Raw genomic sequence first — 15,864 nt, forward strand, 5'->3', positions numbered from 1 at the left:
CCAAATGGCGCCGTTTGTGGGGTGCCCGGAGTCCAGCCCCCGGTAGCAGGGCAGGAGGCGGGCGCTGGCGGCTGCCTGAGCCCCCCCCCAAACCCCCCAGGCACGACGTGGGAGGAAGGGGAACGTGTTCGGAGAGCAGCCGGCGCCGCTGCGGGTCTGGGGTGCCCGGGAGAGCTGAGTCAGCAGGAGGCTGCCGGCGCTGCCTGAATTATCGGGGAGCAGGCGGGAAGGTCGGGGGCTGGCTTGGCTTCGGGGCAGCGCCGTGCAGAGCTCTTGTGGGCGACGAGCTTTGTCTCGGCCGTGGGGCTGAGAGCAGAAACGAGGGCACGTGCGTGTCCCCGTGCGTCCCCGCGCCGTGCTCTGCCTGACCCGGGACCTCCTGGCCCCTCTCTTTGTTCGCAGAGGCCCTGCTGGAGCAGGCGATGATCGGGCCGTCGCCGAACCCCCTCATCTTGTCCTACCTGAAGTACGCTATCAGCTCCCAGGTAACCGCCGCGGACGCTGCCGGCTGTCGCCTCGCGGCCCCAGTGAGCAGGCAAAGAGCCCGGCTGCGGAGCGGGTGGCGGGCAGACGCCCCAAACGTCCCGCCCGCGCCTCGCAGGCATCGCCCCTGCCTGGGGAGGGGTGGAGGGGGGGCTCGGTGGTGCCCCGGGCAGGGAGATTTCTGTGAACGGGGTGGGGGGGCCCTGCCCGCAGCACGCGGGGTAGGGATCCTCGCCCCGAGAGCCTCCGCGCTGGCCGGCGTGAAACGAGGCAGCGCTCACCTCGAACCCTCCGCTGGGATTTGTGCCGGGTCAGCGCCCCCGGCCCCGTCTGCGGTGGCAGCGCCGTGCCCCGACCTCGCGGTTCCTCAGCAACGAGCCGGGCGCGCTCGCAAACTCCACCGCGGGCTTCTCTGCTTTGTTCCTAGATGGTGTCCTATTCCACGGTGCTGATGGCCATCAGCAAGGTACGGCTCCGCCAGCTGCTCCCCGAGGTTTTTTTTTTGTTTTCCCCTCTTGACCTGAGACCCACGGATCCCTTTCCCGCCCCGCCACTCTCCCCGAATGTAGGTCAAGTGTAAAATGACATCCTGCGCCGAGTCAGCAGCGCGCCAGCCCCGCCGTGGCCCGGCCGGGGACAGCCCTGCCGGTGCTTCCAGGCACGGCCGCGCTCCGTGGGCGCCAAAACCTCGTCCCCGTGTCGCGTGGGGCGCCTGGCGGGCTCCTGCCCCGCGGCACCTTTGTGCAAAGCCCACCTGGCCGCTGGCAGCGGCATCCCCCCGGCGGCCGGCGGAGCCACGAGGCTGCTGCCTGCTTCCCGAGGTGCTGGGTGTCCCCGTGCCACTGCGAAGGGGGACGAGGACACCGCCAAAACGCGGCTGCTCGGTGTTTTTTGGGGCCGCTCTGGGGGCTGCATCAAGCCCCCTGCCCTCCCTGGGCCTCATCAGAGCACCCCCGAAGCTGAAGGGAGAGCTACAGAAAGGGGGGCAGAGTTTTCCTCCCCCCTCCTTGCGCTCGCAGAGAGGAGCGAGGGAGGCCGGTGGCCACCTGACGCCGGCGTCGTTTCGGGGCGCCGCACCCGACGGCGATTTCGGGGAGCCCCTGGGCAGCCTCGGCGCCCAGCCGGGGCTCTCGGGACGGCGGAGGCAGCGGACGGCCGGGCTCGGCGGCGGCGCTGCCCGTTGGAGAAGCGCTGACCTTGACGGCAGCGGCTTCCTCCTTCAGAGCAGCGTGGGCTCGGCACAAGCCCGCGGGCCAGCTCCGGCCCGGCAGGGCGGCCCCATCTGCTCCGCCGAGCAGGCGGCAGCGGCGCTGCTGCCGGTCCCCGTGGCCAGCCGGGCTGTTGGCGCTCGCTGCCAGCCCCGCCGAGCCGGGGGTGGGCACGCGGGCTGGCACCGAGCCTCCGCCGCGGGCAGTTGCTGCCCACAGGGAGCCGAGCGAGGCCGCGAACGGAGCTCGGGGCCCCCGCGGCGCCTCGGGGAGGGCTGCTGGCAAACGCCGCCTGGTCCCCGCTGCTTCTTGCCACCCCGGCCGAGGGACAGCCCTGACCCCGTTCCCATCTGGGTGGCTGCCAGGGCGGGCGTCCCACGTCTGTCTTTTGGAAGTGCTGGAGCCCGGCACCCCCCCCCCCTCCTTTTCCTCCCCTCCATCCGAATTCCACCCTTGTTGGTTCCCTGCTGTAGTTCGACGACTTCTCCCGGGACCTGTGCGTCCAGTCGCTGCTGGAGATCATGGACATGTTCTGCGACCGCCTCAGGTACCCCCGCGGCCCTGCCGTGGTCCCGCGAGCCCCTGGTTGATCACGGGGTGCCCGCCCTGCCTCCGTTCCCCCTCCGGCTCCGTTCCCAAGCTGCCCACCCCCTCCGGCCGCCCCGGGCTGGGGTGTCGTGCGAGTGCCAGCGTGGGCAGAGCAGGGGGGGTGGGTCTGAAACCCCGCCGGCTTTGTGGGAAGCTGCAGAAACCCTCCTACTGTGGGGCTAAGGCTTCTGCCACGATATTCCTGCCCAGCTCAGGTCGGTACGGGTGGGTGTAAGCCCTGCAGCCCCCGGCTTTCTGTCCCCTCTCTGCTTTGTTTCTCTTGTGTGGCCTCGGCGGCTTCCCGGGGCCCCGGCTGCCGACGCTCGCAGTCCTGCCTGCGCTGCCCCAGGCTCTCCGTGCAGCTGCCTTGTTTTGCTTCGTGCTCTTCCGCTGGTGTCGCAGGGCCCAGGGGAGACCAGACAATTCAGGCCACAAAAAACTTTTATAGAAAAGCTGGGAAAAAAAAAAAAAAATCTTCCTGTTAACCCCCGGCAGCCTCTTCTGGGAGGCCGGTGGGGAGAGCGCGCGGTGTGGGCGAGAGCGGGAGGAGGAAGGCTGAAGGCAGCAGCTCTTCAATTACACGGGATGAAGCAGCAGCAATGAATGTGCATCAGCCGCAGATGTTCACAAGGAGCTGTTGCTGGCCGACTGCAGAGCTGGCCACTTAATCCAGTTCCTGCCTAATCTGATCCTCCGCTTAATTTGATCAAAACTTCTGGCCCCGATGATTTGTGCGTCGGGGGGGGGGGGGGAAGCGTTCACCTCTCGAAGCGCGTTGATCAGCGCTGAGCCTCTCTTAGCAAGGATAATTTGATGAGAGGCTTGGAAAGTTTCCCTGCGCTTGAGTGGCCGGAGAGGAGCCTGCGCTGGGCAGCCTTTTAATTCCCCTGGCGTGGGGGAGACGCTCGCGGGCTGAGCGGGTCGAGGTCTGCGGCAGGGGAGCCGGGAGGCAGCGGGCACGCTGGGCTGGGCGCGCGGGACGTGGTTCGGTTCCCCAGGGCACCCCGTTTCCGTGCCTCGGGCTCGCTGGGGGGGGGGGGGGGGGGCACGGCTTGGCCCGAGGTGAGCACGGTGCCGTTTCTCTCCCCTTGCCAGCTGCCACGGCAAGGCAGAGGAGTGCATCGGGCTGTGCCGGGCGCTGATGAGTGCCCTCATCTGGCTCCTGCACTGCGCCGCCTTCTACGCCGAGAAGGTGAAGGAGACGCTGGAGCAGGCGGCAGCCGAGAGCCAGCTGAAGATGTGTTTGGAGCGGCTGGAGAAAATGCTGGGCAGCACCAAGAACCGCGCCCTGATCCACATCGCCAAGCTGGAGGAGACCTGTACGTCGCTGCCCCAGGGCCACCCGCGGCCCCCGCCAGGGCTCCCCCCTGCTCGAGGCTGGCCCTGGGGAGCTGCCACCTCCCCTTCCCCCTGCCCAGCTCCTGCCGCATTGTCCCTGCGGCTCCGAGCCCGTCCGCCTCCCGGCCCCGTTGCTGGAACCGTCTCCTCCTTGGCTCCGTGCCACCCCCTGCCCCCTCCCCTCCTCGCTGCCCTTGGAAGAGGAGCAGAATTAATGCGAAGGCTGCGGGAGCCGTTCCCGGGCGCGCGGCGGGTCCTGCGCTCTGCCAGCTCCGCCTGGCACAGCTCCGCGCCTCCGCTCGGTCCCCGTGCCTGGCCCAGAGGCCGTGCCAGGGAGCTGCTGCCCCCCCCTCTCCCAGCCCGGGCGTGCGGACTCCTGCCTTCGGGAGCCCTCTGTGCGTTAGAGCCAGGCTGCTGGCTGCTCGTCGTGTCGCTGCCCCCCTCCACCCAGCGCCTGCCCTCCCTCCGCAGCCTCGTGGAGCACCGTGGAGCAGTCCCTCGTCAAGCTGGGGGAGAGCCTGAGCAGCCTCAGCAACTCCGCCCTGCGAAGCCAGGCTGACGACTGCATCTCCCTCATCAAGAGGTAGCTTCGTGCTGCTGTCTTTGCGGGTTTGGAGGGTAAAAGGGGTCTGAGCCCTCCTCTGGAGGCCTCCTGCCTCTCCCCACGCTGGCTCCCTGCGTTCCCGTCCCTTTCCAGCTCAGGCTCCCGTGCTGGCAGTGGGCTGGGGCCGGTGAAAACCCTGGAGTAGGAAAGGGGACAGGGACTGGTGACCTGCCACAAAGGGCTGTAGGGCTCCCAGGGCCTCTCGCCATCCCTCAGCTGCTCCAACGTGGGCAGAGCTGCTGTCCCCTTCCTGTGTGCCCCAGGAGGTGCTTCCAGGGCCTGAGGTGTGGCACGGGGGCTTGGACGTGCACAAAGGCTCTTCGGCAGGGCCGGGGACGATCCCCCATGGCAAACTGCCCAGCCCCGGAGAGATGTGGGACCGCAGAGGTCTGGGGCTTGGCCGGGAAGGGCAGATGGGACAGAAGGAGCAAGGATCCGTCCCTGCAAGGCTCCGCTAACCCTGCGTTACCGTCTCCCCCCCGCAGCATCCCCACCATGCTCTCGGTTCACTCCGAGCAGCTGAACAAGACCGGCTTCCCCACCGTGCACGCCGTGGTGCTGCTGGAGGGCACCATGAACCTCACGGGAGAGACCCAGCCGCTGGTGGAGCAGCTGATGATGGTGAAGAGGATGCAGGTACGGATGTGGCAGCCCCTGGTCCCGTTCAGGGTGGCTTGGGGGGACGTGGAGCGGGGCCTTGCTGGGCGAGGAAGGGGCTGATCCCGGCCCGAGGACGTGGGGAGAGCTGCGGGGAGTCGCGTGAGCCCGTCAGCAGCTTTGCGGGGGGTGCAGGGCTTGGCTGCGGTTGGGGGAGCCGCGTTATTGTTCTCCCAGCACTTGGGGGGGTCCTGTCCGTGTGCCCCGCAGCGCATCCCCTCCCCGCTCTTCGTGCTGGAGATCTGGAAGGCCTGCTTCGTGGGCCTCATCGAGTCCCCGGAGGGCACGGAGGAGCTCAAGTGGACAGCCTTCACCTTCCTGAAGGTAGGCCCTAGCCCCAGGGGGCGCGTGGCACCCCCAGCTCCTGCCTTTCCCTGCACACCTGCCCCTGCTCAGCGCCACAGCCTGGCACAGCGACCAGTCCTGACCCCCCCAGCGTGCCCCTCGGGGCCCCCACTCGCCCTCTCCGGACAGTATGAGCTGGCTGGGCCTGCAGGCAGCCCTCCTGCAGCCCGCTTTTCAGCCCAGCCTCACTTTATTTGGTCGAGTTTGGCTTTTCCTGGGACGTGGCGGGGGAAACGGGGAGCCTTTGAAGGACGCCACGGCAGGCTCCGGGCCGGCGCTCCCACGGCTCACCGGGGGCAGCCCCAGACAGCGTACAGGACAAAAGGGCTCTGCGTGCGATTCCAGGCCTTGACACGTGCTCGGCCCGTGCTCTGCTCCTCTGCAGCCGCAGTGCCCTGCCTGGCCGTGCCCTGCTGCTCCTCGTCCCGGCGGAAGGGCCCCGCAGAGGGGAGGTGGGGGGACGGAGTCCCCTGGGTGCGTGGGTTGCTGGAGCAATGCTCCTTCCCCCAGGCTGGGAGGGCAGGCGCTGCTCGCAGGCAGGTTTTCCCCGTGCTGCTGAGAGGTCCTGACCGCAGGAAGGGGCCTGCCTGGCGGTCACATCACCCCCCCCCCCCCCCTCCGTGTCTTTCAGATCCCTCAGGTCCTGGTGAAACTCAAGAAGTATCCCCAGGGGGACAAGGTGAGGCTCGGGGGACCTTGGAGCCGTTCGCAGCGTTGCGTGCGAGCGGACGGTGCTTGTCCTGCCCGTGCTGGTGCCCGGCCAAAGCTGGGCGAGGGTGCCCGGGGTGGGAAACGGGCTGAGCCCCGCCGGACGGGGCAGCGTGGGAGGGAAAAGGGGGGCTGGTGGCAGCAGCGCTGGGAGCTGGGCGCTCGCCTTTGTGCCCAGCAGGATTTCACCGAGGACGTGAACTGCGCCTTCGAGTTCCTGCTGAAGCTGACCCCGCTGCTCGACACGGCCGATCAGCGATGCAAGTGAGCGCTCGCGAGCCCGTGGCCCGTCTGTGCCCCCCTCCCCCTTGCCCCCAGCATCTCTGCGGGGAGCTGCGGTCTGGGCTGCTGGGGCAGCTCCGTGCGAGGCTTTTCCTAGTCCGAGACAAAAGGCTCGATTTCTGGTCTGCTTCCTTCTTCCTGAGGCTGCGGCGCTGCCAAATGAGCAAGGCAGCAAGCGTCTGACAGCTGATCCACGCGGTGGTGATGCTCTGTGATGTCTGGAGCTGCTTCCCCCCCTCGGAGGGCTGGGAGCAGAGAGACAGGAGAGGACAGCTCAGGAGCCCTGCCTGCTCGCTGTGTCCACGAGGCTCCAGTCCTGGTTTCCAAAGGATTGCCTGGCTCTGTCCTGCCCTTTGGGGGGGGTGGCAGGGAGCTCTGGCGCTACTGCTCCGTCCCCCCTGCCCCGTGTCCCTGCCAGGGCAGTGGGAACGCCGTCCCTCGGGCTAGCTCTCTCCTCCCTCTCTCTTCCAGCTGCAACTGCATGAGTCTGCTCCTGCAGGAGTGCAGCAAGCAGGGGCTGCTCTCGGAGGCCAACATGACCAACCTGATCGACAAACGGTAGGGCCCCCTCCAGAGCCCGGGTTTTGGGGTCCCCCGTCTCACCGCCCTCCTCGCGGGGAGCAGGGAGGAGCGGCTGCGGCGCTGCTGGCGGCCCTGCAGCCCGGCACCCTGGCCTGGGAGGGGGCTGAGGCTTTGCTTTCGGTGCCAGACGGCGCGGGGCAGAGCCTGTCAGCTCCGAGTGGCAGCCGGTGCCGCCCTGAGGCGGTGCGAGGAGAGGGGCAGTGACACCCCCCTGCTCAGCGCCCCTCTCTGTGGGTCCCCAGGATGGCGGACAGGGAACACGCCCCGCACCTGAAATCGGCAGAGAACGCCAACATCCAGCCCAACCCCAGGCTCATCCTGAGGGCCGAGCCGACCGTCACCAACATCCTGAAGGTGCGTCCCCTCCTGCCTGGCTGCTGGCCAGGCCAGCCTCCACCCAGAGCCCGCTTCCAGCAGCGCCGCTCCCTCCTGGCAGCCGGGGTGGTCGGGAGGCGCCCGCTCCCACCCCGTGCTGGGCTGGAGGAATCTCTCCCAGCCTTGTCGCAGTCCCTGCCGTGCTGGCTTGGATCTCTGGAGCTCCCCTCCTCCTTCCCTGGAAGCTGGAGGAGCTGTCAGGCAGCACGACGTGGTCGGTGGTGCCAGCAGCCTGAGCCCAGCCCGCTCTGCCCGTTCTCCCAGCCGCTCCCCTGCGTGCATTTCCCCCATCCCCGGGGACTCCCCCCCCCCCCCGTCCCTGCGTCACTCCTGCTGCTGCATTTGCTCCTGAAGACGTTTTGCTGCTGGTTGTGCTTCCCCTGCCTGCTGCAGCTCCCCTCTGCGTGGGAGCTGCCGTGCCCCGCAGAGCCTGGAGCGCCGGGGGTCCCCCCCCAGCCCTGCGAGCCCCACAGGTCCCTACTCATGGAGGCCTCACGGGATGGCTCTGGCAGCCCATCAGCTCTGCCCCTGTGGCTGGAGCTTTATTGTTGCTCTGTAACTTGCCTTCCTCATGACTTTTCCTCCTTTTTTCTTTCTTTTTCTGTAGACCATGGATGCGGATCACTCCAAATCCCCCGAGGGTTTGCTGGGGGTCTTGGGTCACATGCTGTCTGGGAAGAGCCTGGACCTGCTGCTGGCGGCGGCGGCGGCGACAGGAAAGCTGAAATCCTTTGCTCGGAAGTTCATCAAGTGAGTGTCCACCTGGATGATGCCGTCCCCGAGGGCTGGCGTGAGCGGGCAGCCCCCAGCCTCTGCCCCAGAGCCACGTGCCTCGACCGTGCTGCCCTTCCTCCGCTCCGTGTCCCAGTTCCCTCCGTGCTTGAGGCTGGATCTGCCTCTGGCCCGGTGCCTGATCCAGGGGAGCCCTGGGGTCTCGGGGAAAATGTCCCCCGTGGCACTCCCTCCCCTTTGTAAACGGGGCACGGCATCAAAGGGAGGTTGGTTTGAGGCTTCGGTGAGAGCTGGGAGCTGCAGCACGGCCTCAGCTCCAAGGTGCTGCTGCTGCGTGCGTGCCTGCGGTCCCCAGGCGCCCGTGTCCTGGTTAGAGCCCGCGCACCGGCACGCGCGGGGCTGCGTGACGCTTCCTCGCCCGCCGAGGGGGCAGCTCGAGCAGCTCCAGCCCGGCTGGGTGCACGGCACCACTGCAGAGCGCGGCCCGGCCTGGCTGTGGTCGTTACATCTGGGGTCCCTGCCTGTCCGGGGGGTGGGGAGGGGGGCGATTCCACGCGCTGCTAACGATGCTAACGATGCCAACGCCTCACTGCGGCTCTCTCTGCCCCCTCCAGGCTGAACGAATTCACCAAGCACATCAGCGGAGAAGGCTGTAAGTGCGTGCGCGTCCGTCTGCGGGGTGGCGCGGGCTCTGCTTCCCCCGCTGCCTCGTGCTGAGACGCCGTGGGGCCTGCAGGATCCCCGATGGGTTAAACTGGGGCTGGCTGCGGTGCCGGGGCACGCTGAGCTGTGCCGGGCCAGCGGGGGGCTGCCGGCAGCGAGCGTGGCACGGCCACGTGGCTGGGTGCCAGCGGGGATCCGGGCTCCTGCTGCCCCTTGGTGCTCACAGCCGGCACACGCGTGGCCGTCCCCAAAGCAGGGTGCTCCCCGCTGGCCGGGTAGGAGCTCCCTCGTCCCCAGCCCCTGGGGCCCCTCGGGGCCGGCCCTGCCCCGGCTCCTTCCCTGGAAGGGGGGATGTGTCAGCACGGCGCCTGAGATAAGGACTCTGACTGCGTTTGCGTGTGATTAAACACGTTGAGTGCTCTGACCTTCCACAGCACCGAGGGAGCTCGGGGTTGGGCCGGGGCTGCCAAACGGAGGTCAGAGCTGTTCCGGGAGCTTGAGCTGGGGCAGGCAGGGCTGAGGGGAGCACCTGGCTTGTCCCCTCGAGCCCTCATTGACACACAAACACCCGAGGGTTAGAAAAGCACCCTGCACGAGGCAGGGCCCTGGCCCCCAAGCTCGCAGGGCCTCCTGTCTGCCTCCCTGTGCTGCGGGAGGTTCCTGAGGTCTTTGTTTCTCGTCCCCCAGCCAAGGGAGCCTCGGTCCGGGCCCTGCTGTTCGACATCTCTTTCCTCATGCTGTGCCACGTGGCCCAGACCTACGGCTCGGAGGTGAGCGCCCTGCACCCCTGGGGAGTGGGGCTGGGGAGGCAGCGGTGGGGCTCCAGCCTTGCGAGAGCAGCAGCCTCTGTCCTGCAGCCTCCAGCCTCCTCTAGTGGCCGTGCCATTGTCCCCAGTGTCCTGTCACCGTCCCCAAGGCCTGCAGCTGCCCCCCTGGCGCGATTCCCCCGGGGCAGCCAGCAGTCGGCCTGTGTAAAGCGATGGAGCGGGGCTGTCGGCATTCCCGAGGGCTTTCGCTTGTGCCCCCCCCTTTTCGATACCATGGTTTGGGGAGCGTCGCTGCCGCACCCTCTCCAGGCTGGCTCCGATCTCCCCGGCCTTTTCCCAGCCTTGCCCCTCCGGCCCCGCACGGTTTGGCTCTGGCTGCCCCTTGCTGGGGGCTGGGGGGGGGGGACCCGAGCTGAGCGTCAGCCCTCCCCGGGCAGAGGAGGAACTCGCAGCCTCCCTCAGGAAACGGTACTTTGGTTGCATGAAAATTTTCCCCGTTTCGACATCTGCGTGTGGTGAGAGGTGAAACGATACCGAAACACCAGGAATGTGGAGAAAGGAGGGAAAAATAAGGGGGGGGGGAGGGGGCTGCCCGGCCGGCCCCGGGGAGCGGAGAGGGGGAGTCCTGGCTGGAGGCAGCCCACAGCGGATGTGCCCGGGGCTCTCTGCTGAGGTCTCAGCCCCCGGCCCAGCCCGGAGCGACTTTCCTGACCAGCTGCTGCCGAACAGATGTGCAAAGCTTTTGTCAAAAATAGCGTCCCTCGGGTGTCGGAGGGCTGGAGGGAGGAAGCGGCGTGCGGGATTCCCAGCTCGTGTCCCCCTCGGGAGCGCTCGCAGCTGGCTGCCAGCTGGGCCGCGCATCCCGGAGCCGTGGGGGCAGCCGACCCCAGTGCTGGGGAGCCCGAGCAGAGCTCGGGGATTGGGGGACGAGCGGCCCGTGCTCTGCGGGGCACGGTGACCCTGCTGTCGTGCTCGCAGCCCCTGGGGACCGGCCCTGTGCTGGCGTCTCCCCGAGGGACACTGCTGGGAGATGGGCCGTGGTGCCGGCGGAGTCCGGTTCAGAGGGGGCAAAGCGCAGCCTGCAGACTGGAAACCAGTGCTGCGCTGCTGCTCCCAGTGCCTGCCCCTCTGTGGGCCGTGGGGCTGTGCTGGTCCCCCAGCCACGAGCTCCCCTGGGGTGGGGGACCCTCCCCAGGGTAGGGGGTCTCCAGGCAGGGTCCCCGCAGGGCGCACGGGGCAGACCCGGGGCTCGTTCCCTTCCAGGTGATCCTGTCGGAGTCGAGCCCGGCGGGCGAGGTGCCCTTCTTCGAGACCTGGATGCTGACCTGTATGCCCGAGGAGGGCAAGATCCTCAACCCCGACCACCCCTGCTTCTGCCCCGACTCCACCAAGGTGGAATCCCTGGTCGCCCTCCTCAACAACTCCTCCGAGATGAAGCTGGTGTAAGGGCTCAGCGTGCGGGCACGCGCCGGGAGGGGAGCAGCCGCTTTGGGACCTGACCCCGCCGCCTCTCTCCCCGGCAGGCAGATGAAGTGGCACGAGGCGTGTCTGAGCATCTCGGCCGCCATCCTGGAGATCCTCAACGCCTGGGAGAACGGCGTGCTCACCTTCGAGTCCATCCAGGTGGGTGTGGTGGGAGGGGGTGCAGGGCAGAGCTGGGGCAGCCGGGGGGGGGGGGGGGGGGGGGGGGGGGGGGCTTAGTTTTGGGCAGGGCAGAGGTCCCCTGTCCTCCTGCCCTAAAGGCTGCTGCGGTCACTGCAGAGCTCACTGGCCGCTTTGGGACTTGCGTGGGGAACTGACGTGGCCCTTTGACATCGTCCCTTGGGGGGCTGCGGGGTTGGCAGGGGCAGATTCGCCCCCCGGAGAGGAAAAGGCTCGGAGTCTGCCCTGGGGGGTGATGCACAGGCTTCGCCCCAGCATCCCCACGTCTGTGCCATCCCCCTCCGCTCCCGTCCGCAGAAAATCACGGACAACATCAAGGGCAAGGTGTGCAGCATGGCGGTGTGCGCGGTGGCCTGGCTGGTGGCCCACGTCCGCATGCTGGGCTTGGACGAGCGGGAGAAGTCCCTGCAGATGATCCGGCAGCTGGCCACCCCGCTGTACGGCGAGAACACGCTGCAGTTCTACAACGAGCGGTGAGCCTGGCTCGCGGCGCGCCCCGTGCTGGCTCCGCGCTGGCTTTTCCCCTCCCTTTGCTTCCCGGAGCCTGCCTGATCCTGTCTCTCCCTCTCGGCCACAGCGTGGTGATCATGAGCTCCATCCTGGAGCACATGTGCGCCGACGTCCTGCAGCAGACGGCCACGCAGATCAAGTTTCCCTCCACGGGCATGGACACCATCCCCTACTGGAACCTGCTGCCCCCCAAGAAGCCCATCAAGGAGGTGCTGACCAGCGTGTTCACCAAGGTGCTGGAGAAAGGCTGGGTCGACAGCCGCTCCATCCACATCTTCGACACCCTGCTGCACATGGGGGGCGTCTACTGGTTCTGCAACAACCTGGTCAAGGTACGGGGCGCGGGAGGGAGGTGGCCGTGACCTGCGGTTGGGCGTCGAGCCCAGGACCGCTGGGTCTTGCCTGCGCTCTGGTGGCAGCCCTGCCCCACGCCTCGCAGGAGCTGCTGAAGGAGACGCGGAAGGAGCACACGCTGCGGGCCGTGGAGCTGCTCTACGCCATCTTCTGCCTGGACATGCAGCAGCTGACGCTGACCCTGCTGGGCCACATCCTGCCCAGCCTGCTCACGGACTCCTCCAAGTGGCACACCCTCATGGACCCGCCGGGGAAGGCTCTGGCCAAGTAAGCCCTGGTGCTGTGCTCACTGCCCCCCCCCCCCCTCGGGACGCGTGGGGCTGTTTGTGGGGTTGGGGAGATGCTCCGTGCTGGCCCGGGGGGGGGGGCCGAGCTGTCCCGAGTGGGGCCCAGCAGCCCAATTCCCACCCTGGCCCCAGCGCGGGGCTGGCAGGAGCTGCTGGCTCCCACCACCAGCCCTGTGGGATGGCGGCAGCTCTGCAGCACCCCTGCCCTGTCCCCAGGCTCTCCGTGTGGTGCGCCCTGAGCTCCTACTCCTCCCACAACAAGGGCCAGGCGTCCAGCAGGCAGAAGAAGAGGCACCGGGAGGATATCGAGGTGCGTCCGGCACGGAGCGGGGTTTTGCTTGGAGGCGCTCTGTGCCCAAGGATGGGAGCTGGCTGGGAGGAGGGAGTCGCTGGCACCGGGCTCCCCCCCCAGCTCCATGGGGCTGTCTGAGGTTTGGTCCCTTGACCTCCCGATGCAGGGTTTTCCCTTCCCTTTTCTGGGAAAGGGGGGGGATCGTAACGAGGTGCTCCGTACGGGGCTGGCCCAGGCTGAGTCACTCGGGGTGAACCGAGAGCGCGGTCCTGCAGGGCCCCGCAGCTGGGGGGTGGTTACGGGCCCCGCAGAGGGGCTGCTGGGGCTCACCCCCCTCTGTCCCCCAGGACTACATCAGCCTGTTCCCGCTGGACGACACGCAGCCCTCCAAGCTCATGCGCCTGCTCAGCTCCAACGAGGAAGACTCCAACATCCTCTCCAGCCCCAGTAAGTGCAGGCGGGGAGGGCTCCGTGCTGCCCTGCCGCTCCTTTCTGGGTGTGAGACGTGCTTGTGGGCGCAGAAACACTTCCCAAGTGCTCTTGAAGGTAGCAGGGAGGCTCCCTGCTCCCCTCTCCACCTTTCCAGAGCCTCGTGCTGGTGCCACGTGCGCTGCCAGCGGACAGGCAGCGTGCCTGCCGGTCCCTTTGCTGCCAGGACAGACCCGCAGCAGCGTTTGACGTAACTCGGGGTATTTTGAGAAGATTCAGAGCGCTCGAGTGGGTTATGTTGGGTTCCCGTGGAGCTTTTGCTCCAAAAGGTCGAGCTTCTGGCTTCTCTGCTGACAACAGCTTAGGAAAGGTGATGAGGTTCACACCTTCCCTCCATGACGGTGCCACCTAACCCCGTGCCGGACACACGGGCTCGGGGAGGTTTTTGTTCGAGCCCCGTCACCCCTGACCAGCCTGTGTGGGACCGGAGACCCCGATGTCACCGTCCCAGCAAGGGCGGCGAGAGGTGACGTCTCTTTTTGTGGCTAAATCCTGAAATTCCACTGTTATTAACGAGGCGGCGAGCGGAGCCGATGAGTCCCTGCAGTCACGTCTCCGCGTCCCCGAGCGCGGCGCTGCGGGTTGCGACAGCCCCGGCGGGACCCGTGCCCTCCATGCAGCGAGCGGCCGTGTCCGCGTCCCGGCAGTGAGTCAGGATGCTCCCTGGTCATTGTTCCACCCCGACGCCCTGATCCCAGCCCGCTCTTTGTTTGCCAGTTTTCATCAGAGTGATAACCTGTGGTTTTTTGTTGGTTTTGCTGCTGTTGAAATACGGGCTTTTCCCTTTATATCACTATCTTTTTTTAAACTTTTTGGTGCAGTTCCACCTCTTTCCAGTGACATTCAGGACTTTTTTTCGGGCTGTTGGCTGTAGCGATGTGGAAATCCTGCTTCCTGCAGCAGCCGCGCAACTCGTGATTCCATGAGAAAAGTGGGGGAGGGCTTTCTTTTTTTCGGTGAGCATCCTCAGAGCATCCCACTGTGTGCCCTGCTGGCTCTGTCAGCAGCTGCGTTTCAGGGCCGGCGCAGGATCCTGAGCCCCCCAGCCCGCCGCAGGAGGTGGCACCAAGCAGGGGGGCCCCAGCGGTGCCTCTCGGTCACGCAGATCCCCTTGGCGTGCCCAGGATGTGCTGCTAGTCCCTCGGTCACGCCTTGGCTCTCCGTTAGCTAAATTCTGCCCCGGGAGCGAGCTCCCAGCGCTGCCGTGCAGCTGTTGACCATCTGGCTCGCTCCACCCAGCTGGCAGCACGCACGGGACGGATAGCGCCGGCGTTGCGTGGCCGGGGCAGCGCGCCGCTCGCCTCTCCCGAGCGTGACGTTGCGTTACTCCGCTCGTGCCCCGGAGAAGCGTCAGGGGCGAGTCACCGCTGCGATGACAGCCCGGCGGGGAGCAGCGGGGCGGCACACTCACGCTCGCACAGTCACACTCGGGGAGCCTCGCTCACGCTCGCCCCTCGGGGATGCCATTGGACTCGGTCAGTACTCGGAACGAATGTGACTTGTGCAAGAGCGAGGCCCGGTGACACATCCCGGGGTGCGATCCCCCCCCCCCCCCCGGGCTGCTGCGCTCCATCACGCCTGGGGCTGGCGTGTGCGGGCAAGCGCCCGGGCAGAGCGGGCTGGCAGCAGAGCCCCTCACCCTGCTGCGCATCCCCAGGGTGCCCGAGCAGCAGAGGCTGCTCGTTGAGCGTGGAGGGCAGCAAGCACCGTGCTCCCAACCTCCCCTCCTTGGGCGGCTCAGAGCAGAGCCCGGAGGCTGGGAGCTGTCGAGGGCTCGGCGCTGGCTGCGGAGGGCACCTTGGCACAGCCAAGGGCTCTGAGGACTGTTCCGGCCTCCCCCCAGCCTGACGCACGTTCTCCTCCCCAACAGATCGCTCGATGAGCACCTCGCTGTCCGCCTCCCAGCTCCACACCGTCAGCATGAGGGACCCCCTCAACAGGGTGCTAGGTAATGGCAGGGCCCGATCCTGCTCACGGGGCCTGGCTGCGGGGTGGGCTCCTGCCGTGCCGAGACACCGGCGGGGACCCCTCCCCAGGGGCACCCTGCACAGGGGCCTCGGGCCACCCCAGCCACGTCCCTGGCCTCCCCTGAGCCCGCACGGCCTCTGGTATTTATTTCCCTGTCTCCGCAGCAAACCTCTTCCTGCTCATCTCCTCCATCCTGGGGGCCAAGACGGCCGGCACGCACACCCAGTTTGTGCAGTGGTTCATGGAGGAGTGCGTGGACTGCCTGGAGCAGGGCAGCCGCGGCAGCATCCTCCAGTTCATGCCTTTCACCATGGTGAGTCCCACCCCAGGGCTGCTTCTCCCCCCTCGCAGGGTGCTGCCCCACGGGACAGGCGGGCACGTTCGGGGCAGGGGGAGGGCACGGGGGGCAGCTCGAGGTGCTGGTCTGAGCAGACGAGGCTCTGCTGTTCGTTCTGCCGCCCCCTTTCCCTGCTCCTGTGGCTCCATGCTCGGTGCTGACGGACCAGGGCCCAGCTCCAGCTGTGTCCCCGTCTCCCTGCAGGCTCTGCCTGCACTCGGGGACGACCCAGCCTTGGCTCCGGGGTGATTTAAGCTTTGGGTCCTCGTGAGCGTGCAATCCCCAGCCTTGGGGCTCTGGCCTGAGCCCAGCCACCTGCCTCTCGTTCCTGCCGTGCTGCCCTGGGTCAGCTCTGTTCCTCCTCTCTCCCCGCAGGTCTCAGAACTGGTCAAAGTGTCCACCATGTCGAGCCCCAAGATCGTCCTGGCCATCACGGATCTCAGCCTGCCCCTGGGGCGCCGCGTCGCTGCCAAGGCCATCGCGGCGCTGTGAGCGGGGCCCGACCCTTGTGCCCGCACGGGAGGGGAGGCAGCGGGGCAGCTGCTGGGAAACCCACGGGGCTGGGACACCCAGAACAGTCCCTCCGTCACCGCAGGCTTGGCCGGGCACTGCCCAGCTCGGAGGCAGAGCTGG

The 15,864-nt window shown here is 67.6% G+C and overlaps 1 protein-coding gene across 1 annotated transcript; it reads left to right on the top strand.

Moving 5' to 3' along the window:
- Positions 1 to 371: 371 nt before the first annotated feature.
- On the top strand, positions 372 to 15,864 carry MED24 (mediator complex subunit 24; the record flags this gene model as incomplete). The annotated part of the gene is made up of 24 exons (XM_035347490.1): positions 372 to 485; positions 911 to 949; positions 2,165 to 2,238; positions 3,375 to 3,598; positions 4,089 to 4,200; positions 4,707 to 4,857; positions 5,089 to 5,202; positions 5,855 to 5,902; positions 6,113 to 6,195; positions 6,685 to 6,771; positions 7,038 to 7,149; positions 7,778 to 7,920; positions 8,517 to 8,554; positions 9,253 to 9,335; positions 10,596 to 10,774; positions 10,856 to 10,955; positions 11,292 to 11,467; positions 11,572 to 11,836; positions 11,944 to 12,125; positions 12,362 to 12,455; positions 12,785 to 12,884; positions 14,797 to 14,874; positions 15,059 to 15,207; positions 15,607 to 15,864. Coding segments are annotated over 24 exons (2,862 nt in total), but the record flags the coding sequence as incomplete, so codon positions are not given.

Source organism: Oxyura jamaicensis, chromosome 27 (assembly GCF_011077185.1).
Source record: "Oxyura jamaicensis isolate SHBP4307 breed ruddy duck chromosome 27, BPBGC_Ojam_1.0, whole genome shotgun sequence".
Classification (NCBI taxonomy): domain Eukaryota; kingdom Metazoa; phylum Chordata; class Aves; order Anseriformes; family Anatidae; genus Oxyura; species Oxyura jamaicensis.